Below are 27,689 nucleotides of genomic sequence, written 5' to 3' on the forward strand. Positions count from 1 at the left end.
GTGTTTTTGTAAGGGACTGGGAGCCGGACGGGGGGAGGACCCATGAAGCCTGCTGGCCGGGGAAGGAGAGGGAGAAAAAGTTGTGTCAAGTTTAGTGACACGGAGGTGGAGGCTAGCTGCGCGCAGACCGACCGTTAGCGGCAGCAGCGGCAGCTCGGACGGGGAAGATGGCGCGGCGCTGCGGCCGTGCCACGTCTCGGTTTACCGGAGAAAAACAAACATTTACCACAAAGACAGCTACGTCTGCAGTTTGGTTATGTTTCTGTCTGCTTTTCTCCTCTGCCGCCGAGGCAGGACTGTACACCGCCTCTGATCAAGTCATCGTGTTGAGCGCTCAGGAAAATGTGGAGTCAGTTTTAACAAACTCCACAGCAGCGATGGTTGTGGAGTTTTATGCCTCTTGGTGCGGACATTGCATCGCCTTTTCTCCGGTTTACAAAAGTCTGGCTAGAGACATAAAAGGTAGGTACAGACCTGCTGCAACTATTCACCATGGCACTTATTTTTGAGTTATAGTCCTGTATTATCACTCTTAATTTACTCTTGACAAACCAGCAGCAAGTCTCATGTTAACACATTTACAGACCAGACTTGTCTCTAGCTTTAAAAGGTTACATCTGTCTGTGTTTTCTTATCATCTGCATGGAAACAGTGAGAGCACCAAGGTGCCGTTTATATCACTTAATTAGAACATGTGATCTAATGATTGTGTTTTATTCTCAGCCCTGTGACCCTCCATCACACCCTCCAACTGAGCGTTTGTAAATACAATTAGGATGCTAGTGGAGGGTAAAGTTAGTAATGATGGCAGGAGGCCTGACACAGTCATGGGGTATTTCAGTCCTGTGTTTCAATCTCACACACAGTCAGCAGAGGCAAATTATCTCTTGGCATGCTATAAAATGCTTTTGCTGTGGAGTTAGGAGGGTCATCCAGCAACTATTTAAAGTAAAATTAAAGAGTCATTTGTATTGAATGCAAATGCTCAGTGGCTTCCTGGCAACAGTCATCCTGTGAATGTCTATCAGCTACAATAAACCTGTAAATGACATGTAAAATGACCATAAACTGCACGAGCCCATCATCAGGGACAGGGATTTGTTTCCCTCTTTCCCTCTTAAAAAGTGATGTGAACAGTGGGAAGCACGGATGTAACCCCTTACCTCTTGCTGCACTGGCGTCCTCTGTATTGATCTACTGATGTGCAGATTGGCACACATGGCACAAGGACAACACAGGAGCCCATCCAGTGTCTGTAGACTAAATATTTACCGTGGCTGTCTCCCCATCTGTTTGGTGTCTGTTACTCAGAGTGGAAACCCGCCATAGACCTGGCAGCTATCGACTGTGCTGCAGAGGAGAACAGGAAGGCCTGCGCTGGCTTTAACATCACAGGCTATCCCACAATAAAGGTATCGTTCAGTTTATAAACAGCTCAGGCCCACATACAATGCTCCTCCTCCTTTCATGATGGCTGCTGTCTGAGAATTAACTTATCTATTCAGTAAAGCCGGTGACCAGGGACATGCTGGTAATTATTCAAATAGTTATCTAACAATAGTCCATGTAGTTTGTGAAGAACTCAGCTGCGTTAAATGAGTAATTAAGAAAAAACAAAGGTATTTGTAAAGTTAAAATAATTAGTTGCTTAATTGATTAGGTGACAGAAATTTAACCATCAACAAAAGTGCCAAAAGTTCACCTGTTCTAGCTTCTGGTTCGCTGGTTTTTGTAGCCTTCTATGATAAGAAACTGGGTTTTTGGACTGTTGTTCAGACAAAACAAGACATCAGTACATGTCATCTTGTCAACTTGAATAACTGGCAGACTAATTGGGAAATAATTGCATGATGCAGCCCTAATTTGATTTATTTTTTTCCTTAGTTAAAAAGAGAAAAGCACCCCTGTTGAAGAACCACTTCAGAAAGACCTTATTCTTTACATTTATCCCTCTTTCTGTGACTTGAATAAAGAAAAAACTCCACCATGTTTCAGCTATGCTGTGGTCACTACCCTGCAGCCGTACACCAGACTGCATTAAGATAAATCCTATTTTTAGTCCATTCAGTTTCAACACATTTACTGAAATGACCGTGAAAACAGGAACGTTCACAGTTTCATCAGAGCTCACTTTTTCAACACTGATAATGTGTGTTTGATTTTTATCAGCATGTTGTGTAGAATGTGCATAACCATGTGTGGAAAGAAAACACTTAATTTCAGGTATTTAAATAAGTATAAAGGCATCTGATAAACTGGAGTCAATGCAACAGCTTAAGAGGCTCTATCTGTCCCACCTATTAGTTTTAGTGTTTTTGTCTGACAATAATTCTGAATATTGTTATTTTGAATGAACAATGGCATTTCTTTAGCAGTTGAATAGTTTTGTGTAGTTTTTGAATACTTGTGTATAAAATATAATCTGCTGATTTTAAAACAATTGATGCTTTTGTCATTTAGCAACTTCAAAATCCGTAGGATCCACTTTGACAAACTGTTAGGAGTATTTAGTCAACAAAAGACTTTTCTGCCTGTCTCAGTAGTATTGTGTAATTTTGTGTTTTCCTTTTTTAAAAGGGGATTATCGATCATTTTCAAATGTCTGGATAAGAGCATGACAGATTGGGTAACTGTAGATACTGAAGATACAAAGGACTACTGCCAGTAGAGTTAACTTTTGCATGATCAGCAGCCACACTGCAGAAACGCTCCAGAGTCACACATCTGCATTTGTATTTGTAGAAATCTGATTAGTCAGCAGTGGTGTCTGTTTAAGACTCTGCTCTCAGTCCTGTCTCTCACTCTGTCATCCAGCTAAAGCCAAGGAAACAAAGAGCTCCTTCTGTTTGAACACACAATGGAGCTTTAACATCTGCGACTCATTTTAACCGGGACAGATTTAGGGGTCAAGACGGGCAGAGGGGAAAGCTGCCCCCCCTCCCAAACATTACACAACAGTGCTTTGCTCCTCTCATGGTCGTGTGAGGGCCTTCTCATCTGGTCTCACATCTCTCTTTCTCTCTACTTCCCTCGTAACCCAAACCCTCTCTCTCTCTCTCTCTCTCACTTCACAGTTCTTCCATGCGTATTCCAAGGCTAAGTCATCAGGACAGGCCTTAAGAGGTACTGCGACTGCACACATGAGAGCAACTCAGGCCAGTAAAGATAAAGGAGCCACAACCTTAAACTGTCTCATGTAGTTACAACAGGCACCATGTCAGAGCAGGAATATGCATACCGATCATAGTGTTCTTATCAGATTGTCATCAAACTAATAATCAGCCTCTTGTCTGATTTTTTTTTTTTTGCTTAGGTCATCTTTTGTGCAAATAAGACAATGTAATATTGCAGTGACCTTGGTAGTTATTTGTTTCAGTGAATGATGTAATGTTTATACGGCCTAAAGTTCTCCCTGACCTCCAGCTTTCCCTCGTGATGTTCGGGGGCTCCGTCACAGGATCATAGACAAACTGGAAAACCATAAAGAGCCCTGGCCCCCTGCCTGCCCCCCACTGGAGCCCACCAGGTCAGAGCGTATACACACACACACCACACACACCATGCGTTTCTATCCTAGTGGGGACTTCCCACTGGCACAATGTATACTGTAGCAAAAGAATACTAACCTATCCCTGACACCAACCCTAACCATCCCCAAATGAATGTTTTAACACGTTTTGCTTAATCAATAACAACATACTTAAGAAAAAAAGCTGTTCTCTAAGTGGGGCCCAGCAAAATGTCCCTACACTGTGAGTGTGCTCCCACTCTTCAGGGCCCATCAAGTGAGAAATACAAGAACATGTATACACTCCCATTTTCATTGTAGGAATTTAGCTGTTAGATTATTTAGATTCTTATTAAGTGACAGATGCTAATGGTGGCCAGTCAGTCACCCTGTTTATCAGTCTGTCTGCTTCACTGATGTCAGGGATTTTAATGGAGTATGTAAAACTTTATATTACAGTATGTAGGTAATGTTTCTGCAGCTGTCTAGTCTAGAAGAAAGTTGTGAACCCAATTTTGTCATCATTTTTAAGCATGTAGTCCCACATACAGTAAGGACTAATAGTAATTAAGTCCATATTTTTCCTACACCTGCTTATATCACACTTTTTGTTTCCTTACATTCATAGAAGCCCGCAGTGAATTTTATGAATTATAGTTCTATGTTTAGCTACAATATTCCTTCAATCCTATGTTGAAGTCTTGTGCTTTTTCTGCTGTAGAAACCCGTGTTCCCATCATGTTGCATCATTTCATGTGATCTCATTTGGACTGTTGTTTATTGATCATTTGATTAACTACCAGACAATAGAAAAAATTTAAGCAACAATTACTCAGTTGACTCAGTCAATCTAAGCTGTCTGTTATCTTGTGGTCACAGAAATACAGAATATTTTAGGCGCTCTTTCTAAGCGCCTGAGGGACCTCAGGCCACTCTGCTCTGCCTACACACTGCTATATATGCATTCAGACATGTGCACTACATACATGTAGTTTATTACAATAGGGGTGCAGGAAAGGGAAGCAGGAAGTCAAGTTTATTCCTTTTTTTAGATTTAAAGGGAAATTACCATTGCTCCTTTCAGAATCATGAGGTTTTCTTCTTTTCTAAAGAAAATAACAAGTGGATTTGAACAATCATGCTTTCTTGTTTCATGTCAGAAGTTTCTCGTTGCATCTTTTCTTTTCTCAACTAAATTTAAGTAATATACTTGAAATTGTAAGTGTCTTCTGTGGGAATAAAGGACACACAAAGCAACCTAAAAATCTGTAAAAAGTCTATCCAAATGAAATAAGGCCTTTTCAATTTAAGTTTACAATGTCCTTTTTTTCTTTTTAAGATAAAATATGTCCATAAAAAATCTGCACTTGTTTAATTCTTCCGTTTGATCTAAAAAAAATTAACAGCTGATCCCTTTAAGATTTATTGGTGATGCCTTGGAGTTTCGTCAAAGCTTAGCGTAACTCGTATGTAGGATTCCAGTTTTATGTGCTTCATCTGCTCTTCTCTCTCCAGCCAAGCAGAGATTGACAGCTTCTTTGAGACCAACAGTGTTGAACACTTGGCCCTGATCTTCGAGGGCCCTAAATCCTACATCGGCCGAGAGGTAATAGCTCACCTGAGCTGTGTCTTTCTCTCCTCTCTGCCATATTATTTCTTTTTCGGGCATCAGAAGAGACGTGCTTTCAATAATACTGAGTATAATTTCTATTCAGCTACTCACCACCACCTAACTTAACAAAATTATCACAGCTGACTTCATAACTTGAACTAGAAAGGGAACATTTGTTCTCAAAATAAGATGGTTTGACGTTCGTTTATTTGACATCACAAAAAAAGTATGAGATCTACTGAGTTAATACTGAAAATTAAGCCTACTGAAATCTTTTTGTAACCGTGTGTGTGTGTGTGTGTGTGTGTGTGTGTACTGTGTTCCTCAGGTAACCCTGGACCTGTTACAGTTTGAAAACATTGCCGTCCGGAGAGTCTTGACCACTGAAGAAGGTCTTGTTACCAAACTGGGAGTGACTGACTTTCCAACCTGCTACCTTTACTATCCTGGAGGCAACTTCACCAGACTCAAAGTGTGAGTATCTGTTTAATTACAATTCAAACATCCTGCCAACGTTAGGCAGCTTTACCTCTCGTAGCTCAATTTAAAAGATATAAGAAAATATGTCCAAACATATGCAAAATGTAAGATTTTGTATTCTTTTCAAATTGACATAATGTGTTGTGAGATTTATGATAAGATATAATAATAATTTTCTACATTTTCATTATACAAGTTTATTGCATCCCTAATAGCAATATGACAAACCTAGGGATTTGTTGAACCAGTTACTGAAAGTTTTTACATTTGCTTTCACAAACACTTCAGTAGGTCATTATCTGCTTATGGATGTGATGTGTTTACATTTCAAGCATCAGTTGGTGCAACAGCAAGTAACCAAGCCAACCTCACATGATAGATCTGTCCACTTCCACCTGAGCAGGGTTCAATTACATTCTGTGTTTTTAAATACAACAATAAAATAACAGTTTAAGGTCAATGTAGCAAAGGTCCAAAGTTATATTTTTTTTGTGGAAAGACAGAGCTTGAATTTTCCCCTGTATTTTGGCGTTGTGCTACCAATGAGGAAAACAAAGTCAATGCTGGTGCAGACTTGCTGTCTGAAGGTTTTGTTGTTCACACTTTCTTTTCCACACTAGCTGGTTACAATGTCAACATGCAAATAGAGGAAGCTGGACTGTAATAATAACCATGTCTGTACAATAACAAGCACCACCGCCAACAGGATGCAACAGTGCTTTCAACTTCACGCCCAGAATTGCAGATGGTTATCTTGCAGACTGTTATTGACTTTATACTGAGGAACATTTTAAAAGCAAGTGGGTGGATGTTATTGGTGTATGATGCGAGTATGAGTTATTTTTGTATTAATCTCCATAACCTCTCAAGGTTTTTACAGTAATTTCCATTTAGCTCGATCTGAAATACACAAACACCAAGTTTATTTCCCTTTGGCTCCTATTGTTCCACACACAACAACTTTTGCTTTCTGACGAAAACCTTCATCGTGTGCTCATTATCTGAACCCTATTCATGAGAATACTTTTAAACATCTGGCCTCTTAATGGGATCAGAGCATCAAAATCGCTCCCATTATTCACTATCATAAAGCGGCGCTGATCATTCCTCACCCTGCAAATTCATCTGCTGTTTCTGCCTCTTTGTTTGGCTGTTTCAATAACTTGGCATGCAAAGAGGACTCTTTTTAGTTGACAAATGCAAAAAGGAAATGATTTATTGCTGATTTATTTATTCACCCTCCATCTCTCCCCTTCCAACCCCCCTCATCTCCATCACTGTACAGAGGGGAGGTTTTTTAATTTCTTGCATGAAAACAATGCCATTGCTTTTCTGGCTTCACCTGCCAAACAAGCCCCAGCCGCACACGGCGACAGATGGCCTCCCATCATCACTGAATGTCTGATTGATCCTGGGAGAGCAGAGTGTGCCTCTGTGTGTGTGTGTGTGAGTGTGTGTGTGTGTGTGCACGCGTGTGAGTGTGCGGGGGCGTCTCACACCGTCATGCATGTAATGTGTGCTGGTCCCAGGTGAATGCATTCCCTCCCAGCTCACAGTGATGCCTGCCTGCCTGTGGGCCCTGGGGATCGCTGGATGAATGGCTCTCCCTCCACATCTGTACACTCCCACCAGACACGCAGGTGTAATTGAGTCCCGGCTGGTGTGAGTGAGCGTGGGCCCAGAGTATCCATCCTCCTTATTACCATCCTGTTCCAGTTTTACAATGCTCTCTCTCTCTCTCTCTCTAGCTCTCCCTCTCTCTGTCGCTGACAAGGAGAGAAAGCAAATGAGAGGATGTGAGGAGTGGAGGGGGAGGAGAGGTAGAGAAAGAGAGAGAGATAGAGAGAGAGAGAGCACATTAATGGCTGCAATTCCAGTTGCAGGCTTATCACATGGCTTAATGATCATCTCTCTCTCTCTCTTAGTTCCACACTACTCTGACACCATCTGCTCAGTGTTTGAAATGCGTTCCCGTAAGTGTGTAAAATATATGGCCACAAAAAATACAGGTCATAAAACATTTTTTATGGCAGTGGAGTGCTGAAACAAAAGCTTGCGATTAAAAAAAAACAACACATTTGTTTGAAGTTCTATGCAGAATTATAGCCATGCCCTTGACCCTCGGTCATACATGGACACTAGATGGCCAAAAGTGTGTGGTGAGCCAAACATGACATCCACAGGTGATTGTTGAACATCTCCTTCCAAAACGAATTTGAATTCTGTGACTGCTTTATACAAGATTGATAGTGTCAGTTATTGATGACTCTGAACATTTCTTTATGGACTTCTGTTTGTGCATGAGGTCATTGTCATGTTGAAACAGGAAAGCGCCTTCACCAAACCGTTGCCACAGAGCTGGTAACGCACTGTTGTCTAAAATATGATTGTATGCTGCAGCATTGAGATATCCCTTAATCAGAACTAAGGGGTCCAGCTCAAACCATGTGAATATATTAATACAATATATCAAGTACACAAAAGTATGTGGAGAGGCTTGTGTTGATACTTTTTAGCATGTAGATTATGTTGAGTGACTGAAAGGTCAGTCTCACCTGTCCTTCTCTCCCTCAGCAACATCGAGGCTCGTACTTTCTACTCTTACGCCCTCCAGAGGTTGCCGGGGGTGGTGCGATCCGGGAAGCCTCCTCCAGTTGCCACAGGCGTCCACACCAACAGCACATCGGAGCCTTGGAGACCCTTCAACAGGTATGGACATTACATGCTGCAAGAAGCTGTCTTGCTCTGCTCAGTCTTATTATTTGTTGACTTGAAGTTTGCGTGCATATGTGTGCCTGTGTGCCCAGGTCCAGGGTGTACATGGCAGACTTGGAGTCAACGCTGCACTACTCTCTGCGTGTGGAGCTGGCTGCTCATACTGTCATCAAAGGACAAGCCCTGATTTCTCTCAAGAAGTACATCTCTGTTCTGGCAAAGGTATGTGTACCAGAGAGAGCACTGCACACACACACATACACATACACACAAAACGTGTAAACGTGATTTTTAGTGCTTTTAAAAAAAGAAAATTGGATAACAATTTGGATAATACAAAATAACACTTGGCATGAAAACTGAAATTATTTGATTGATTCTTTGTTTAGAAGGACTCTGTTGCATAATAAGCGATTCACTCACTTTTCCCCACATTTCATTTCACCTTATATTATCAGAAACATTTTCCTAACTAGGATTGTTTACTGTAAATAATGATGATCAGGAAAGAAAATGCCTTTTGGATCCATAAAACATAAAATAGAGTTAAAACTGTTTAAACTGGTTTGTGTGTCTAAAAGCTGAAAATGGTCAGAAAACAAAAATGAAAAGTGCATGCCAGTGCTTCCCTCTTTACACACTTGGCGCTCCGATGACAATGAACATCCAGGCAACACAAATGTGTAGTTACAGCAGGTCACCACTAGATGGGGAGTGAGACAGTAGAAAATTTGCTCACACTGTAGATTTGGGCTGTTGTTTTGCAGCATTTAGCATAAGGTTCACTCCTCTCAACAGGTCTTATTTATTCCTTTAGAATCCATTACATTATTCTGTAAATTCACCTAAGTGAAAGTTTTGGTGAATGCACTTTTGTTTTTCACCACACACTTACACACATCATTGACAGCAGAAGTGGATGGCATTGACTAGGGCGACTAGAGCAGGAACACAAAGACTCTCTGGGGTATTGTTGACCCTCTTGATGTTGGCTCCCAGGGGGATTGAAGCGTGGCTCCCACCCACTTGGTGCCCAGAGGCTTTACACAGACACATCCTGATTACAATCAAACCTCCTTGGGATATCCCAACCACTACTCCTCCTCTTCCTCGTCTTTCTCCTCATGCAGTATTCCTACCCTTGGCTTCACAGAGGCATTTCTGAATTTTTTTTTTTGCCTCTTTCCTCTTTGACCTCCTCCTTTTCTATTTCTTTTCTGCTCTCATCCATCTTAAATTTTAAAGGATACAAATTTCTTTTTATATTTTTCCCAGGATCTCATGTTTGTTTGAATTATCAGTTTATATTTACATCTAATATGTCATTTTATTTCAGCTTTTGGTAGCTTTCTTCGAGCGTTTTCCGCTACTGATCATATATTCCCTTGCTCCCTCTTTTCCTCCTTCCCCACTGAAGTGTGCCAGCCATGCAAGCATGTTGTGATGATGAGGCCTGACTTGCTAGCCCTGTCCCTATTGGCTACACACCAGGTTGTATCACTGCCCTAGTCTGCCACCAATCTCTCTGATTATATCTCACTCTCAAGGGAGGCGTTGTAGCAAGCTAGTGTGTATCAGCGTATGTGTGTGTATGAAAGAAGTATGTGCATGCGTGAGTGTGTGTGTGTGTATGTGTGGTGGGGGGACAGAGCACTGTGGCCTCCCATTAGCTCCAGCTTGTTTAGTCAATAGCGGCAGGTCCCTGTGGTATTTTTAGCCTGTCCCCCTACCAGAATGGACCAGCTGCTCAAAAGGGCTTTGTGTGTCTGAGGAGACGTCATTGTTGTTGCAGCTGACTTGTGACTTGTTGTTTGACTAAGGGACCTCGCCACAAAGAGGCTGAATCATTTCAATCAGTCAGAAAGTAACAGTAAATTTAAGACAAATAAATAGAGAGTGAAACAGTGTAAAAAGAATCAAAGAAGATTTAGGATGAGAGTGGATGATACTTTCATTCAAATAACTGTTGACTGATGAAGAAATGGAAGAAACTGTTAAAATGTTCTGTCTTCCTGATTACCGATGCAACATGTAAAACTCTGCGTGAGTCATGTGATTAGATTAGAGTGAAAGTGACTCACGATGTCCTGACCACAGTATGAGTGTCATTGCTTCACACCAGTGACTCTGTCATGACGCACTTTTTAATTTTTACCAAATAATTAGTGAGAAGTGTGTTTGCATTCATGACGAAGTGTATCTGCATAATATTTTCACTATTCATTAATCTGCCAGGGTATTATGTTAATTAACTGACCAATCATTTTGTCTATACAACATAACTGGAGTCCAATTGGACATCTTTAGATTACTTTAGATTAACATTGCGAAACCCAAAGATATTCAGTTTATTTTGATGTAAAACGAGAAAAAAGTAACTATTACTCACATTTGAGAAGCTGGAATCATCAAATGGTTTTTTTTGGCTTGAAAATTGCTTTCTATACGTCGATACATCGATCCACTAATCTTGGGGACACACACAGTCTGTGTGTGTCCCCAAGTGTTCATCTTCATCATGTATGTGAATCGTTTCTCTGTCCAAGAACTGTAATTCCATAAATTATTTTTTCTTTTCTTTTCTATCCATAATCATCCCATCATTGTATCTCCACATCCAAACATGTAAACATGGGTTTTGTTTAGCTTTTTTTGCTTTTCTTCATTTTTTGCACACGGTCATAATATTACTAGATTTACTGTCTTGTCAGGCTGAAGCCGGATTTATGAATCCTCTACATGTATATGAGGATTAAAAAAGTGGATCTTGGGAAGCATGAGAGCATTACAGCGAGGTTTTTAAGGATTACACCTCTATCCTGCTTTTCTTGAAAGAAGCCCTTCAGCCCAGAGAGGACAAATGGTCTTTGGGAATAAAACAAAGAATTAAGAGGGGGGCTTTGGTCTAAAGGGGACACGGGCTTCGCCCTTCTCACGCCAGGGCTCAGGACATAATGTTCATATACGCCTATATTACCAGAGATGTCCTCTGCTTTTCTTAAAACTAACAGTCCATAGTCTGTGGCACAAGTCTGCAGTGCCCCCCCCCCATGTTTCCCCCAGGTGGATTGAAGTTGGATTAGCACCAAGGGGCTTCACGCCTGTCTTTTACCCCAGGCCTGGCCTGGTCTGCCCTGTTGCAGCCAACAGATGCCTCCCTCTTGGGACCCTCACCACAAGGAGTTTGCAGTTTCTCAAGTGCTGCTGATACTAATCGGATCAAGGATGACATATTGCCAGGGTGAAGGGGATTGTCATGGTCCAACTGGGGTGGGGGCAGGAGGGATACAGTGCTAAAGGAGGGGAAATGTGTGTGTGCTTGTGTTTGTTTTTTCTCAAGATAGAGAGCACAAATGTAGAGATGATAAAATGTAGACAATTTGAACAATACATATATTCCCAATACTGATTTTTATCGTACACATGTCTGTGTCAGCTTACATTTTAAATACGAAGCGTTTAGTCTCCATTAAGGTTTCATTTCTTCTTGTTGAACAGTAATGCTTGTTGTAGATGCACCGTCTAAAACACACATCACTATTGCCTGTCATAATTAACTACAGAATAAGTACAAGTACATCTAGTACATGTGCTGTATAAGCACAATGTAAAAAACAGGCAACATTGTTTTTGTTGTAACGTTTTTAAAGCTCTTTGCTTATTTTACTGCATTTCTGATTAATTAAATTTGAACTGTCTTACAGCTTAGTGTAGGCTGTGACTTGACCTGTATTTCCTTCAATACCTGTCACTGTTTTTGGCATGTAATTCATCAACAGATCAGTGAAATATATTTGGCATATTGGTTGACATTGTGCACCATCAATGATCAAGGCCGCAGAGTCTTACAGAAAGATTAAGAAAACGAGAAATCAATGTAAAATAAGAACAGCATAATACCGACTAATATCCAAGCCTATATATACTGTTTGTATAAAAAATGAGTCAAACATGCTGAACATAAGAGCTTTTAGGCGATCGCCAGACACAGAGAGCTCATGAATAGTGTTGCTTTGGTGATGTTGACTTAAGCCCATTAGTGGAAAACACCTGCGTTTTCTCTTCTGGTTAAATTCATATGGCTGTTTAATGAGCTTTTCTAACTGTTTGGCATCCAGACCCCAGATCCAGACCTAAACCTATTATATCACTTTCCCAGCAGCGAGCAGCACACACCAGAGGCCTTTCTCTGCTCTTTACATCCAACCTTTGTGTGTGTGCGCGCATGCCTGAGTTTCATAGAGGGAGATAATGCTGGTAAAATAGAAAATGTTTGCTGCAGAAAATGTTGCAACAATATTAAAATTAATTATAGTAGATGATTAATGATTATTGGGGATTTATAGGATAGTTAATTTTGCCCATATCTGATAACTGAAAATAGCTGAGGTTGAAGTTAATGAAAGGTGAACGATGACACATGGAGTCATGAATGTTCTGGCACAGCGGGAAGCCTTGGACAAGGAAGTTGTAGGAAATCACTGGCGGTCTAGTTAAGTGGTCAGGGCTGCAGCGCACAGATCCTGTTAGAGGGTGATGAATAGACAGCAGAGCCATGGACTGAATGGTGCATATGTGTATGTGTGCAGGTGTATTTAGCTGAACAAACGGTGGAGGCCAAATTAAAAAGACTCAGTGATCTAAATCATGAAAGGCCCACATGTTGGATGACATTAGTTCTCTCTGCCTCCTGCTGTCTCTGTTTTTCTTTGTTCTCTCCGATTCACCTCACCAACTTTGTGGAAATCTGTAGTCCTCCAGCGCCCTTTGACCACAACTCTGATTAAAGAAAATAGTTAATTGATGCTTTTACCTCATTCTGTTGTTGAAAATAGAGCCAGAAATTATTAAAACAAAATAAACTAAAGCTAGAGCTGCAACAATTAGTCAATCAAGTGGTTGATTGGAAAATTAATTGGGAACTATTTTGATAATCCAGTTTTTAGTAATTTTTTAAGCCAAAATTTCAAACATTTGCTGGATGCAGCTTCTCAAATGTATAGATTTGATGCTTTATTAGTCATACATATGAGTGAACTGACATTTGAAGACGTCACAGAGGAATCTGGGAAATTACATGGAGAATTATCAAAATTTTATCAATAAAATGATTAATTAACTATGTAAAAAAAAAAAAATCTACAGAAAAATTGATTATCAGTTATAATTAACAAAAAGTGTAGTTGCAGGATGAAAGTTCCCATATAGGTAGTCTGTTTGCCTGTTGTTTATGTCTTGGAAAAAGCGTGATCCTTTCACTGTGTCATTTCTGAGAAACAGGACTATTATCAGAAAGTGTTCCATGCAGAGGCTTACAGTAAGAATAGGAAGCACATTTAGCAGAAATTTTGTAAAGTGCTCTTCTCTTTTACAGTCTGAACACTGAAGACATCAGCTATTTCTATTGTCAGTATCGTATCTGTGAAGACACGTTTGTCTGTGTCTGTCTTTACTCTGTCATCACTGGTCTCAGACACCCGTCAGCTGGATTTCCTCTTACTCATCACACACCTACCTCTGCTAGTTACAGTATCATGTTTCCTCCCAGTTGTGGTTGTAACCATGGTAGTTTGAAAAGATGTAAATACACAGCAGGAGAAAGCACTGAGGTAGACGGTGGCTAAGTGGTTGTTAGTGGCTTAGGAAATGGATCCTGATAAAGGAAGAGGCTTAAGCTCAGCTGCTGACACATTTAGTGAATTTCTTTAATGGTGCTGTGAAGGAAAAACACAACTTTTGTGCAGCAAGTAAACACTGCTGAGGATAAGTTGGCAACTGATGACCAAGGCATTACATTTCAGCTACCGAGCTGAAATGTAATGCCTTGGTCATCAGTTACATGTGTATATTAGTTGGAAAAAAATTATGTTAATCCAAGTTTAAGATGTTGATTTTGAATGGTTCATTTCAGGCAAAGGAGTGTGCATGTTAAGGAGCACGAGCAGCAGGGTTAGCACATGGAAAGTAACACGATCACAAAGCTTTTATACTGTAGATAGGGATAAATAAAAACATTAGCACAGTCTATTTTAAAGTTATCATGTGGTTGACTAAAACAGACAACTAATACCAGAGCTGTAAGACTTGATGAAACTTTTTGTTAGATTTTATGAACAATGCTTTGTTAGTGAAGATTCATTAGTGAATCTAATGGAAATGGAAATACACTTGCACTGATGCAATGATTAGTTAATTCAATAGTTAAACCAAGTTGACAGATTTCTTCTCTAATATGCGCTGATTTTTGTAGAGTAAAAATAATGAGTAAAAATAAGTTAATGGTCAGACAAAACAAGCAGTCTGAAAACACGCCATGGAACATTTTATATACTAAATTACTCATAGATTGTTTAAAAAAATAACTGGCAAATTAATCAATAATGAATATAGTGGTTAGTTGCGGTGCTACTTATCAATCAGTCATTAAGGGAGACCCAACGAGGCAAGAATTCAAAATCAAGGACTCAAGAATCCCCACATGAGCAGCATCAGGTGAGAATGGCAAGGAAAAACTCTCCTTTAACGGAAAGAAACCTTGGATGACTAATAATAGTAAAAAGTGAAAAGTGGTGACGGCTGATGATCCACAGCAGCGATCCATGGAAGCCAGAGAACCGCGACTGCGATCCACAAAACCTTGAGAGATGAGAACGTACAAAAAGGCTCCAGGGAACTTAAATCTCATGTTCTCCAAAATGAACCATTTTGTCTGTCATTTCTTAAAGTTAACAACTGTTTCCATTTAGCTGTGTTGCTTTATGTCTGCAGTACTTTCCAGGTCGTCCAGTGGTGATGAACCTTTTGAAGTCTGTAAACTCTCGGCTACAGAACCACACTGGTGATGAGATTTCCTACAAGGCATTCAGAGGGATGGTTGAGAACTCAGAGCAGGTGAGAATACATTTTGACCGCATGCATCAAATCATGCACACTGTGGGCCTCTTGTTCATCCTTGTCGGACAAGCCAGCATTCAAATAATATTTAACCTTTTTGCCTGTCTATCGTCTTTGGTATTCATTGGCTTCAGAAGTGGTGAGGGATCTGGTTCATTACATACAGCATGGGGGAAGTACCTGAATGCAAATTGGGAAAAAGAACAGACTTTTGTGAGCCTGAGCAGGCAGGCATCTAAAAGGGAAGAAAGGGAGAGACAGATAAGCAGCTGCAGGGAGAACAGAGGGCAGGGCACCGCAAAATGCACCCAGACTGATGTGAGGACGTTTGTCTGGGAGTAGCCTCGTTGTTGCACCGACATACCAAGGTCTCTTGTCAGTCTGGACTCTTCATCAGTTCGAAACCACCTCAGGGGCACCAAAGTGATGCATATTGTGTCAAAGAAATGCCAAAATGTTAAAAATTTCTATAAAAACACATAACGATGATTGGATAAAAAGATAGATCCAGAAATTTCAATATGTACTTTGTCCATGTGTTGGTGCCAGCACATACAGCTGAGGATCTATGTGCTGTTGTCTTTGGAATGAAGCCTGCATGCCTCCAGTGTACCGCCCCTTCTAAATTGAAAGAGTCACTTACTTACATCATTAGCTTTTAGCAGGCAAATCAATTGATCAATGAATCAATGGGAAGGTATGAATAGACTTCGCCTGAGAGGAAATGGACTCTGTATACACACGCACGCACGCACGCACGCACGCACGCACGCACGCACACACACCCCAAATCTTTACTATTGACATGTGAGTAACCCTGTCAGTCACGCCAGCGATGGCAATGCAGTGTGGCGAGAGAAACGACTTTATGTCAGAGAAAATATGTTATTGGATTTAACTGTGGCTCGTGGTTAGGGATCTGGATAGCTTCTGTTCATTAGTGGAGGGCTGAGCCATTAACCTGAGATTGACTTTTTATTGATCAAGAAAACTATGTGGAACAGCTTTCATTAAGTTAAACAGGTTGGGAGATGCTCTACTTTTAAGAGAATCTTTGAAAATTTGTCTCATTTTAAAGATAAAACCCAGTGGTGTTCCACATTTTTCTTATTGTCAACAAATCTCATAAAAAGACCATATCCATCAATGCGTTAATCTGTCTCCAAATACTTTCTAACTTTACTACTCTGTCTGTGGTACTTAGAAAAAAAGGCTGAATTTCTGGGCATTGCAGTTTTTTATCAAATGGGATTAAAGAATTATTTCTTTGGGTCTATTTTCATCCACATATGGCTCTCTGTGATTCCCATCTAGGGTTACTTGTACCCCAGGGTTGTACTTCTGTAATTGCCTGGAGGTACTTGGAAAGATTGTTGGTAGTTATAGAATAAAAATGGAAATTATGATCTGACTTAGAATATATATATATATCAACATAATGAGTCAGCTGTAACATCCACACGCCACGTGTCACGATTTGAAATGTGAACATGTGAAAACTAGTTAGCGGAGAGGTATAAACAGCTAACAGTTAGCTAAAGGTAATAGATAAATAGTTAAAATAGTTTGCTAAAACTGATGAATCGTTGCTTCTGCTCCTGATAATGTGAATAAGGACTTGACTAAACCGACCTAAATACTGACACTTTGATTACATGAAAAATAATATTTTAACAATATCCACTTTTAATAACATCCAGTTTAAAATCTCTTCAATTGTCCGTATGTGAATGTGTGTGAAAGGGCTACTTAAACTCATCAGACTCATCAGAGGGCTGTGGGGGTCTAAAAAATAGGTTAGCAACCTCTATGCTACAGAATTATGTATGGTAGCAGGACAGCGTGTTCGGTTTTCTGTCACAAGAAAAGAAAATGTGAGTGCAACGTTTTTTTGGGTTTTTTTTATCAGCATGGAGACCTGTAACATACCGTAATAAGCTTTTTCAAGCTTTGGCCACACAGACAGAACTTGTTAGTAGGATCAATTCACTGTTGGTTTTGGTCTTTTCTTGGGATTTGTTAACGTTAAGAAAAAAAACAATTTTGACAGATATATCCTTTTACGCTTTTTTCTTTGTTTCCACTTGTCAATTTGTCTGTAATTTGTGTGTGTTTTGGTTTTCTTCCTCTGTCTCAGTCTGTAGACACTGTGCTACCTGAAGGAGTGAGGTGGGTGGGCTGTCAGGGTTCACAACCCCACCTGAGACGTTACCCTTGTGGGGTGTGGACTCTCTTCCACGTTCTTACTGTCCAGGCCAAAAACACTGAAGGCACAGGTACACACACACACACACACACACACACACACACACACACACACACACACTGAGTTGGTATTCCTGTGAATGGAAAGTTCATTAAAAGTTCCCGAAGACAGGTGGACTGAGGATAATGGCTTTGGGAAGCTTTGTAAACAAATTAGCCGTGAATGTTTGTTTGACTGCTGTTTTCTTGTATTTTTTTACTCCAACCTGATTTAACATCAAACAGAAAAGACTGAACATAAACAGAGAAGCACGAACGTATATGATGATGATGTTTTTACGTTAAATCTTTGAGGTTTTGTTCAATGTTTTGTCATTTCCTCACAGCTAAAATTGAGCCTAATTGTGACTGTGTGAAAAGGGATTATGTTAGATTAGTGGAATGTGAGTGGTTAATAAAACAGGCAGATGACCGGAGGCTCTGCTCCTGGTAGGGACGTTAATCTCCCTTCAACACGCACTCACACTCACACACACACACACACACACACACACACACACACACACACATACACAGAGGTTAATCCTGAGGTTTACGGACCATCATGTGACCTGCAGATGGACTGGCCAAAAGGGGCGTCCATCTGGCCCCCCACAGACCACCAGTTTCATGAGTGGATACGCATACATACTGTACAGTACTGACCATAACATAAAACTCATTCATTTCCAGACACATTCTGCATAGATTATTAAATGTGTGAACACATTTACACACACCCAACACACGCCCGTTCTTATTTTCATGAAGTGCACATACAGACACAGACACACTCCCACTGTCATCACAGTTCATCTGAAGGTCCCGCTAAGCCATGAACAAAAGCAAACGGCTCCAGGAAAATATGTTTGCGGACTGTTGAAGTCCTGAGACAACAGCCTGGCCACCATTCACACAGAGGGTTAACTCTGTTTAATCTCCAGATTGGGTTATCCCATTCGCATAGATTATTCATCTCAATATGGGGTTAACCCAGCTCTCTGTGACTCCTGGCCCACATAACCGTGGGAATGCAGGAAGCTGTAGACCCACACTGCCATTAGCAAGCTTTCAGGCGACAGCACAAGTTATCTGCGCTTTATTATAATGTATAGAGACAACCAGCTTCACAAGGGCAGATGCTTGAGCTTTACATAGGAAATAATGACTGACTTCCTCTTGTTCAGAGGAGGTAAACTATGAGATCAGTAAGAGGAACATAGTCTGTGTTTGGAGCAAATTTGTGTGATGTTGTTTTCCATGTCCATGACATACACATCACATCTCTCACTTTTGATCAGATTACTGGTGCACAACATTAACTGACCTCATGTCATTTCCCTCCAGATCCCCAAGAGGTGCTGAGTGCGATGAGAAACTATGTCCGCAGCTTCTTTGGCTGCAGGCCGTGTGCCGAGCACTTTGAGAACATGGCAAGGGAGAGTCTGGTGGAGGTGAACACGTTCTCGTCAGCGGTCCTGTGGCTTTGGTCCAGGCACAATCGCGTCAACAACAGACTGGCAGGTAGGAGTCAGCGCGATCATCTAGTTTGAGTCTCTTTGGTGCAGACTTGGGGTTATTCTCCTTTCTAGTATTTCATCTACAGCTGTGGTACAATTTTTTTGTAGAATTACAGCTGTTATACCATCATTTTCGAGAGGGATTTAAATCAGCTCCTTCAGAGGTGATTGGATAGCTCCAAAGTGGGGGTGGCTTGGCGAATACAGTGAGAAAGGAATCTGTAGTGAGAAAAGAAGCTGTTTTGCTCCCTCCACACCCCCCTTACTTGTGTTGTTTGTGTTGTTTTTGCGGAGTGACTTCCAAACACACACCTCTGTCCCCTCATGCCCCTCTGCAACTACTATCTGTTGGTTTTAAATGATGAGCAGGGTTAGCTAAATGCACCAAATCACATTTGATTGGATTGTTTATGTATACGTCCCAGAGTGCATGAGTTCAAAAAAATATTTCAATCTTAGTCGTAATTCCCAGAGAAGAGAAGAGATTTAATATAAAGCATTAAATACCTTTGAGTTTTGGACTGTTGGTCAGACAAAACAAACAATTCACTATACCTTGACATTTTACAAACAAAATTGATTGACCGAGAAGATTGATTGATTGGTTTGATTGGTTAGTTAATCGAATGAAAATAATTATTAGTTGTCCTGACACATCTTTTCCTCTTTCCAAATTCCTCTTTTCTGTATCTGCCCTTCCACACATCTGAAGCCTTACCTCACTCAATTTTGGGAGGAAGATTTTTCAGATCCAGATTCCTCTCGTGGTCAGTCAGTCTTTGTAATACGACTTAGAGGGTGAAGGGAGGAGGACGGATCCTCAGATCAGACACCAGCTGTCACCCCGTCTTAGTCCTGCAAGTATCATCTGCTTCTGCTTTGCCCATTTTCTCCTGAACCTCCCCCACCATTTTCCCCCCTTCTCACACCCTTACTTTGATTCTCTCCCACACCCCACTGTCCCCCCACTACCAGCTCCTCAGTCATCAAACATTTCCTACCCATATCCCCTCTAGACTTATTTCCCCAAATCCTGCTCTTGCACCTTGTCCTCATAGACCTTTACCACTTCACTCCACTGCAAGCTTTTCATCTTTCTGGAATCTCTGACCAGGGATCTCTGTCCAGATCATCCATTTAAGCTCAGCATAATTACTCAGTTACAATATATAGTTATTACATAATTATTATATAATAATTAATAATAATTAATAATTTTCTTATCTTTCATTTTACATCAGATTGTTCTTTTCCCACATTTTTAGTTTCTTCTTCTCAGTCCAAGCCTCTCTTGCTCTGTACATACATGCACAAAGTTTTCTCTCTTTTTTTTGACCGTGCTGTATCAGCATATTAAACTCTCAAGAGTATTAAACACCTCCTAAGCGTCCCTCCTCCCTTGTCTGTGTTCATATGATTTTATTAGGCACAGCGCTGTCATTAACAGCCCACTTTGTTAAATCACAGCCTTTTGTTTGTGTTGACTTCCCCCTCTGCCATCTCAGGGACAGCTTGTGTCCTGAACAGCAGGGGCCAGAAGGACACCCGTCCCTGCGTGTGTCTGCTCCCCAGACACTTAAACACTATTCAACCTGCCACCCTCATCCATCCATCTTCTCTCTCTCCTCTATTCCTTTGGCAGTGTTCCTCTCTTTCCACTCACCATCCCCTGGGACTCATATCCTCCGCTCGACAAGTAATAGCACAGCATCCTCATAGCATGGGTCCCCCAGGAACCAGCCCTCTTTGCCAGCCCACACACACACACACACACACACACACACGCACACACAAGCACGCACAATTCCCAAGGTATTGTGTGGCAGCAGGTGGCAAACACCATGACACAAGCCACACACGTTCCCCCCTCCTTTCCTCCTCCTCCCCATAACACACACACATGCACACACAGCCTCACCAAGCTTGGGTCAAGTTGTGGCGTGTGGCAGGGGAGTTAGTCACGGTGGAGGGTGAGTCCAGGTCCACAGGGGATAAGTCGGGTGAATCGGAGGAAGAGAGAGGGAGGAGTGGAGGGTTTGGCTGTGTTTGTATCAGTGAGTGGCGGCGTCTCCCCGAGGAGAGCACACTCCATCCACTCAACCCCTCCTCTCCCCTTTGCCTAAAGTGGAGCTCTTTAGCGGGCCTCTCCGCCCCTCCTTTCAGGAGCAGCCATGCATGAAAGAGCAGCTATTTGTAAAGCGGCCGAACAATTAATTTAGCTGGCAACAAAGAGGCCCCAGGGCCCTCGGCCTCCTCGCAGCAGCAGAATTAAGACCGGTGGCAGCTCAGTCCTGTTGCTGCTTGTCAACAGGCTGAAACTGATTCACATTTCTACAGACAAAACAGCAGCCTGGCTGCCTTCAGGACTGCGTTCACATGCAGCACTTTCTCCAAGGGTTCTTCTTCTGCTAAATAGAAACAGCATATTGGTATTTGTTAGAATTGATCTACTTTTAAATGTTTCCATACCATTTTTGGTACTGATACAGGTGTGGCTGACATTGCCTTAAAATACCTTTGTGATAATGATATTCTTGAACATAAAACAAAATAAGAAATACATTTAAACACATTTTAAATATATCACGGCCAATTAGTAATTAAACAGTATGTCTGATCTGGTTTGGATGCGGTGTTACTTTTACTGTAAAGCTATGCATGTTGCTTCCTCTACATGGTCCGTTAATAACATGACATGTTTGTATAGGGCTTACATTTAAAAACACATGTATATGAACAAAATGGCACAAACCATCTTGAGAAAATATGAACATGTTTTCTGCAAAGTCAAAACATTAAATGTTGTCTGAACACAAACGGCCATATAATTGGATAAACTTTGACTTAGATGAGAAACTGATGAAAGAGTCAAACCACCAGTCTCTCAGAACAGGTTCGTTACGGTTGTGTGGGCTTGAACCCAACAGTGTGTGTTGGTACACAGCAGTTGCACAAGCTCAGATGGTTGCTCTTTAAGGACAGAGCTGCACAACTACGACTCAGGGTGGGTCAAAACATTTAGAACAGCAGAGTTCACTACCAAAATGGTTCTCTGATCATTTATGTTCTGTTGTGTCAGGACTTGGAAAAAGTTAACTTTGGGAACAAGAGCTACGTCAGGCAAACCACTATTTGACTTTGTCAAATTGGGAGCGCTCAAATTTCAGTGTGCAGATAAGTTCTCTTTGTATGCTGGAGTTGGACATGCACACTGTCCACATTGTTTAGATTAAATAGATTATCTTTGCCCAACACAATTTTAAAGAGAGGATGATGATGATATTTTTTTGGGAGGTGAGTGTGAGCGTGGTTATTATTGATGATTATATAGGCTTTTATTGTGTTTGTTTTCAGTAGTGTGATATCATGTAGTGATCTGGACTTTAGTATCTTTGTCATGTTTACTTCAAAGACCACAATAGAAACAACTCCAGGACTTCAACTGTGTTTGATTTAGTGTCCTCTTCCTGATAATATCACACAAACAAAATGCTCAATGCCAGTTATCCGTACTTGACAGTTTTAGATTTAATGAAAGTGTGCGTCAGTGAGGTACTGAGGTTTGATACCCAGCCCACGTGTTGGAACTGACATACAATAAACAAAACAACTGGTTTGGGTTTTATCTCGATTATTTAAATTAGCATAAAATGTCTGACATCATCTGCAGTCTCGAGCAGCCACGATGGCTCAGTGTAGGTGATCCTCACTTACAGAATTAGTGCTGAGGAAGCTACTTTGACGTGCTGAACAATACATATTTATACCTGATGAATATGTATGAGCAGTGGTGATGACATCTCTGTGACAGGCCATTGTGGCAATCTCAATATGGCTGCTATGGCTAAAGTCACCCTGGCCGCAAACGTGGCAAGCTGATTAGAATAAGGGAAGAAAGCTGAGGCATCTGGTGTGTGTGTGTGTGGGTGTGTGGGTGTGTGTGTGTGCTCTCACCTGCTGAAATGTATAAAAGCCCCCACACACACCCACAGGCTGCAGCCCATCCAGGACACAGTTAAATTGATGTATCCTTTATGTAAAGTACTGTATGCAGAGTACTTACACACATGCATATGACTGAGATTAATCTTGAGCAGTGGAGAGGAGGAGGAGGAGGAGGGAGCAGGGACGGAGCTGGTGGAGGATGTAAATTGACAGTGCTGTAAAGTGACAGACCTGCTGCTGCTCTGCTTTTTTTCCTGGTCACACACACACACACACACACACACACACACACACACACACACACACACAATGGCCTGTTGGTGACAACAAGCAATTTATTACAGTATGCTGCCCTGTGTGTGTGTGTTTGTGGGCGTTTATGCAGAGTGTGTCTGTTCTGTATTTTCTGTGTGCATGCCCATTCCTCTGCCAGTCTGTGGGTGGATGCGGTGTTGTGTGTAAGTGATGAGGGACGAAAGAGGGCCGCGGCTACATAAAAGAAAACATGTTAAAGGAGAAAGTTTCTAATTCATTAGAGGGGCAGCTCCCCTTGGAGGTTTCTGTTGCTCTCATGTTCAATTTGGAGATTGGACCGCTTTCCAAGGGGTGTGAAGGGACAAGACAGGTGCTCCAGAGCATCGAGGTCTGCTGCCTGAAAACAGGGATTGTGTGTGTGTGTGTGTGTGTGTGTGTGTGTGTGTGTGTGTGTGTGTGTGTGTGTGTGTGTGTGTGTGTGTGTGTGTGTGTGTGTGTGTGTGTGTGTGTGTGTGTACATGAGGGGAAGCTGTCCACTTTGGCCACATCTATTATCTCACCACCCCTCCCACTGGGACATCCCAGAAGCCCATTGATCATTGTTAGACCCTGTCATACAGTCTCTCACACACACACACACACACACACAAATATCAATCCCTAGATTACATGCACACAAACACAGAGAGATGATTTACATATACACACTTAAACACATACATACACATATGCATATAGGCACTTAGTTTTTACGAGCACTGTGACAAGATCAAATGGGTTCAGCACAGATTGCATCCAGTCCTCAAAGTACTTACGTCCTCCAGTCCAGGCACCAATGAGGAGAATATAAGAAACAACAATGGATGAAGCAGCTGACGGGGCGCTTTCTGTTTGTGTGATTTCTGCATGTGGCAGCGAATCTGGTCCTGTGCAACATTTTCTGACCTTGGACATTATCTACAAAAAGTTAGAAGCGGTACTTATTACTTTGTTACTGTGAGAAAGACTTGAATAAAACTGTGGTAGTTAGAGACATCAGCCTGTTTAGTTTAAGTCCTGCATTCCAGAAATTCAAATGGGCATTAGTAGCCAATACACGATGAGTAGTACCACAAGTTAAAGTGTTTAATATGCAGAGGAACCTCTATTATAAATTGCTCACAGGTCAGATTATATTAATAGCTGTAAGCAGCTTGTCCACATGGTGCTACTATATGAGGCTGTATATAGTAGTAGGAGTACTATATACAGTATACTGTGCATTTAGGCGGTTTAATGTGTGTAATACGTCATATTACCAGAGTTAATCATACATTTAACATTCTGCAGACCTGTACTACACCTTTTTAAGTAGAAAGATTTGTAGAAATAAGTCATGAGCCAAAAATACATGGCAGTGTGTTTAATTCTTTCTCAATACAGGATATTTAAATTTTAAACACCTGGCTACACTTTTGTGGTCACTATTCATCCATATGCCCCGATTATTGCTGTGTACTAAAGTGATGAGGACTCTGTTGTACAATGCAGTAACCTTATTTCTGCGTTTATCTCTCCAGGTGCTTTGAGTGAAGACCCCGACTTCCCAAAGATCCAGTGGCCTCCACCAGATCTGTGTTCAGGCTGCCATACGGTGAAGGAAAACGGAGAGCACCGGTGGAAAAACGAGGAGGTTCTCTTCTTCCTCCTGTCCTACTTCTCAGCCAACAGTATCCTCACAGGTAAATAGCTTCTTTTCTGAAGAGCTCACATTTCATAAATCCAAGGATTTCAATGCCTGTGTTAACAGTCTAGAGCTCAATAATCATGAAATCCACCTGCATCTTTGCTTTTTGATCATATTTTTGATGAGCAGCCGGCTTCACATACAGGCTACAGTTCAGTTGTTGCTCAGTCTAACAATCATAATTCCAAAGGATGTGTTTCATTTCTAGGTCACGGTAAATGAAAAACAACGGAATATAATCACTCTGGCATCCAGTTCCTTTTACGTCTTGTCACTGTGAAATACTAGATACTGTAAACTATTATAAGTGTGTAAAATGTCGATGGTCTTTTAATGCTGCAATGCACTTAATTTGGATTTGTCAAATTCTATCAAATCTTCTCTAAATGTAATTAATTATGGACGTTAGTGTTCTTTCAATATGTGAGTATTCATTTCTTTGTTGTTCGTAAATAAGGTTAGTAAAGCGTCTGATTCTGGATTAGAGGTGATGACTTTATAGATAATGCCCCTGTGTCTTTCTGCTCTCCAATCTGTCAGACTACCTCGAAGATGAAAACCAGATCTTGTCAAAACAGAGGGAAAAATATGTGAGTCAGCAGCAAGCGTTAGAAGCTCAGAAACGTGTAGAGAGGAAAGCCAGGGAGGCCCTGGGCTCCATGACAGATCCTCTACCCACCGTGCAAGAAGAAGAGGAGGAGGAGGAGGAGGAGGAGGAGGAAGAAGAGGGGCCACAGGATGAAGAGGAGGAAGGTGGGGAAGGAGCAGCAGCAGCAGATGAGATGGAGGCTAAGACGACCCCCTGGGCCAAACCCGAAATGGGCCGAGTCCGGCGGCAGGCCCGCGGGAAGCCAAGCATTGTGGGGATGAGGATGCGAGAGCCGCAGGAGGACATCGTGGATCTCGACTCATTCGTCAACCAGCACTACAAGGCCAAGGCACTGCGAATGGCCGCCTCCAGCCGGGTCAAACAGCGCACCCTGCAGAGGAAGGAGGAGCAGGAGCCCGGGCCGGTGTTTGGGCTCGGCATGGAGCTGGACGCAGGGCTCGGGATGGTGGGCCTGCAGCCTGTGGAAGCAGACTTTGAGCCGGATGTGGGGCGGCAGAGGAAGCGGCTGCAGAAGCGGGAACTGACAGGCCAGTACATGTTCGAGGAGGCCGACCTGAGCCACAGGGGACGCTGGATGTCTGTGCTGAGCATTGGATTCTCCAAAGTAGACATCAGCCTGTGCGTCATTCTCTACTTCCTGTCCTCCATGTGTCTCATGGCCATGTACCTTTTCTTTAAAAACCGCCTCAGGCTACGGCGGGCTAAAGTAGCTCTGCCCTGAACCAAAGCGCATCCAAATTTGACCTGATTAAACAATGATTAACATTCATTAGGTTCATGTAGGCTAAGGTTGGGGTTAGTGTAAGGGGATGTGTCAAGATTAGTCCCATCCTCGTGGTCCACTTAACTGTTACCTACAGCGACAGTAGGCGACAGCGTGTTACCCTGAACGTCGTGGGAGTGTTATGTCTAATTGGAGAGGAGAAGGGAAAATAAGCAGATTCAGAATCTTTGGACATCAGGTCAGTTACTTAATGTGGCCTCCAGAGCTTTTGATGCAGCACCTCAGCTGTGGGAAATGTGTATTTCCATTAGTGAGTTCCTGTTTTGGGTTTATGCTTGAGTTAAGGATAATCATTTTTTAGTTTTTGATTCCTTTTGACCACTTATGAAGGATAAAATTCAACCCAATATGAGATTAATTGATTAATTTTTTATTTGTATGAAGTAAGAGCAACTAATGTGTTTTTTTTTTCTTTTGTACCAAGTAACTTTTGTTACTTTACTGACAGTAATGTCATTTGCATTTATGATTTCTTTTATTTTTCTAATTTCTCCCAGTAGAGTGAAAACCTCCTACACTACGTCCCTGTGTACTGTGACCAAAAAATGTTTATTCCAGTCACAAGTCTTATGTATTTACATGTAAAAATATTCGAATAATTCGAACTTAATACTCAAACAGGTGAATCTAAAGTGTTCTCAAATAATAGATTCTGTTAGGTCTTAAATTACAGATGATCTGTTTTTCCCTCCAGTCAGTCACTGAGAGTTTTGTGTTGATCAAGTCTGCATTTTGATTTAATAATCAGATGGTAAAAAAGCGCTCCCAGCCACTTAATGTTCGTTGAAGGCAGCAGGTTCACACTAACTTTCACCAGAGAGGAGCAGATGAGCCCTTTTGTTCGTCATCTCCTTCGAGGTGTCTTACTGTACGTTAAACTGAGCGTTATGTCACGTCTTTGAATATTACATCACACTGCTGAGTCCACATAACAGCTACTCCGGCTGTTTATGAAGTGGAGCGGCGCATATGTTCACACTGGACAAGGTTTTGGAATAAGCAGGATTTGTTTTTGGCTTGCGTCCATCATGTAGAGCTTTGGCGGGTTATCTCCAAAACACTGTTTTTCTGTTTGCTTCTTCGCTTCTGTTGGAATCAATAAAATTATTTTTGATAAGGACTCTTTCTATGCTCTGATCTGTCACTGAAACATGTCATTGTTATAAAAGTAGGTCTAATTAAAGGCAGATCGATCAGGTCTTTTTACCAAATGTCAGAAGGGGTCAACTGTGATGACAACTTTATTGTCTCGGATGTCAAAATATGTTTACAGCACCTCTCAGCACCTGCAGGTTTGACAAAAACAAGTTTGTTTTTTGTTTTGGCCAAGACTGCCGTGAGGACCAGGGTGCTGCATGTAGAAACGGGGGGTTAAACTATCCAAGGTTGAAGGAAA

At 41.5% G+C, this 27,689-nt stretch overlaps 1 protein-coding gene across 1 annotated transcript; it reads left to right on the forward strand.

Annotated features, from left to right (window-relative positions):
• On the forward strand, window positions 1–27,413 carry qsox1 (quiescin Q6 sulfhydryl oxidase 1). The gene is made up of 13 exons (XM_070832832.1): window positions 1–462; window positions 1,312–1,412; window positions 3,075–3,123; window positions 3,424–3,526; window positions 5,024–5,114; window positions 5,449–5,594; window positions 8,175–8,309; window positions 8,408–8,537; window positions 15,084–15,206; window positions 17,347–17,485; window positions 18,801–18,977; window positions 24,733–24,894; window positions 25,440–27,413. Exons 1-13 carry the CDS (start codon window positions 168–170, stop codon window positions 26,228–26,230), a joined length of 2,442 nt encoding a protein of 813 aa, XP_070688933.1. The 5' UTR covers window positions 1–167; the 3' UTR covers window positions 26,231–27,413.
• Window positions 27,414–27,689: the final 276 nt, after the last annotated feature.

Source organism: Pempheris klunzingeri, chromosome 6 (genome assembly GCF_042242105.1).
Source record: "Pempheris klunzingeri isolate RE-2024b chromosome 6, fPemKlu1.hap1, whole genome shotgun sequence".
NCBI classification, from domain to species: domain Eukaryota; kingdom Metazoa; phylum Chordata; class Actinopteri; order Acropomatiformes; family Pempheridae; genus Pempheris; species Pempheris klunzingeri.

What these genes read in the sequence shown, in the direction of transcription:
- qsox1 (XM_070832832.1), top strand. Translation starts at nt 168, where the DNA reads ATGGCGCGGCGCTGCGGCCGTGCCACGTCTCGGTTTACCGGAGAAAAA. An exon ending in CCCCCACTGGAGCCCACCAG is followed by an intron (nt 3,527 to 5,023) that starts GTCAGAGCGTAT and finishes TTCTCTCTCCAG; the next exon opens with CCAAGCAGAGATTGACAGCT. An exon ending in CCTTGGAGACCCTTCAACAG is followed by an intron (nt 8,310 to 8,407) that starts GTATGGACATTA and finishes CTGTGTGCCCAG; the next exon opens with GTCCAGGGTGTACATGGCAG.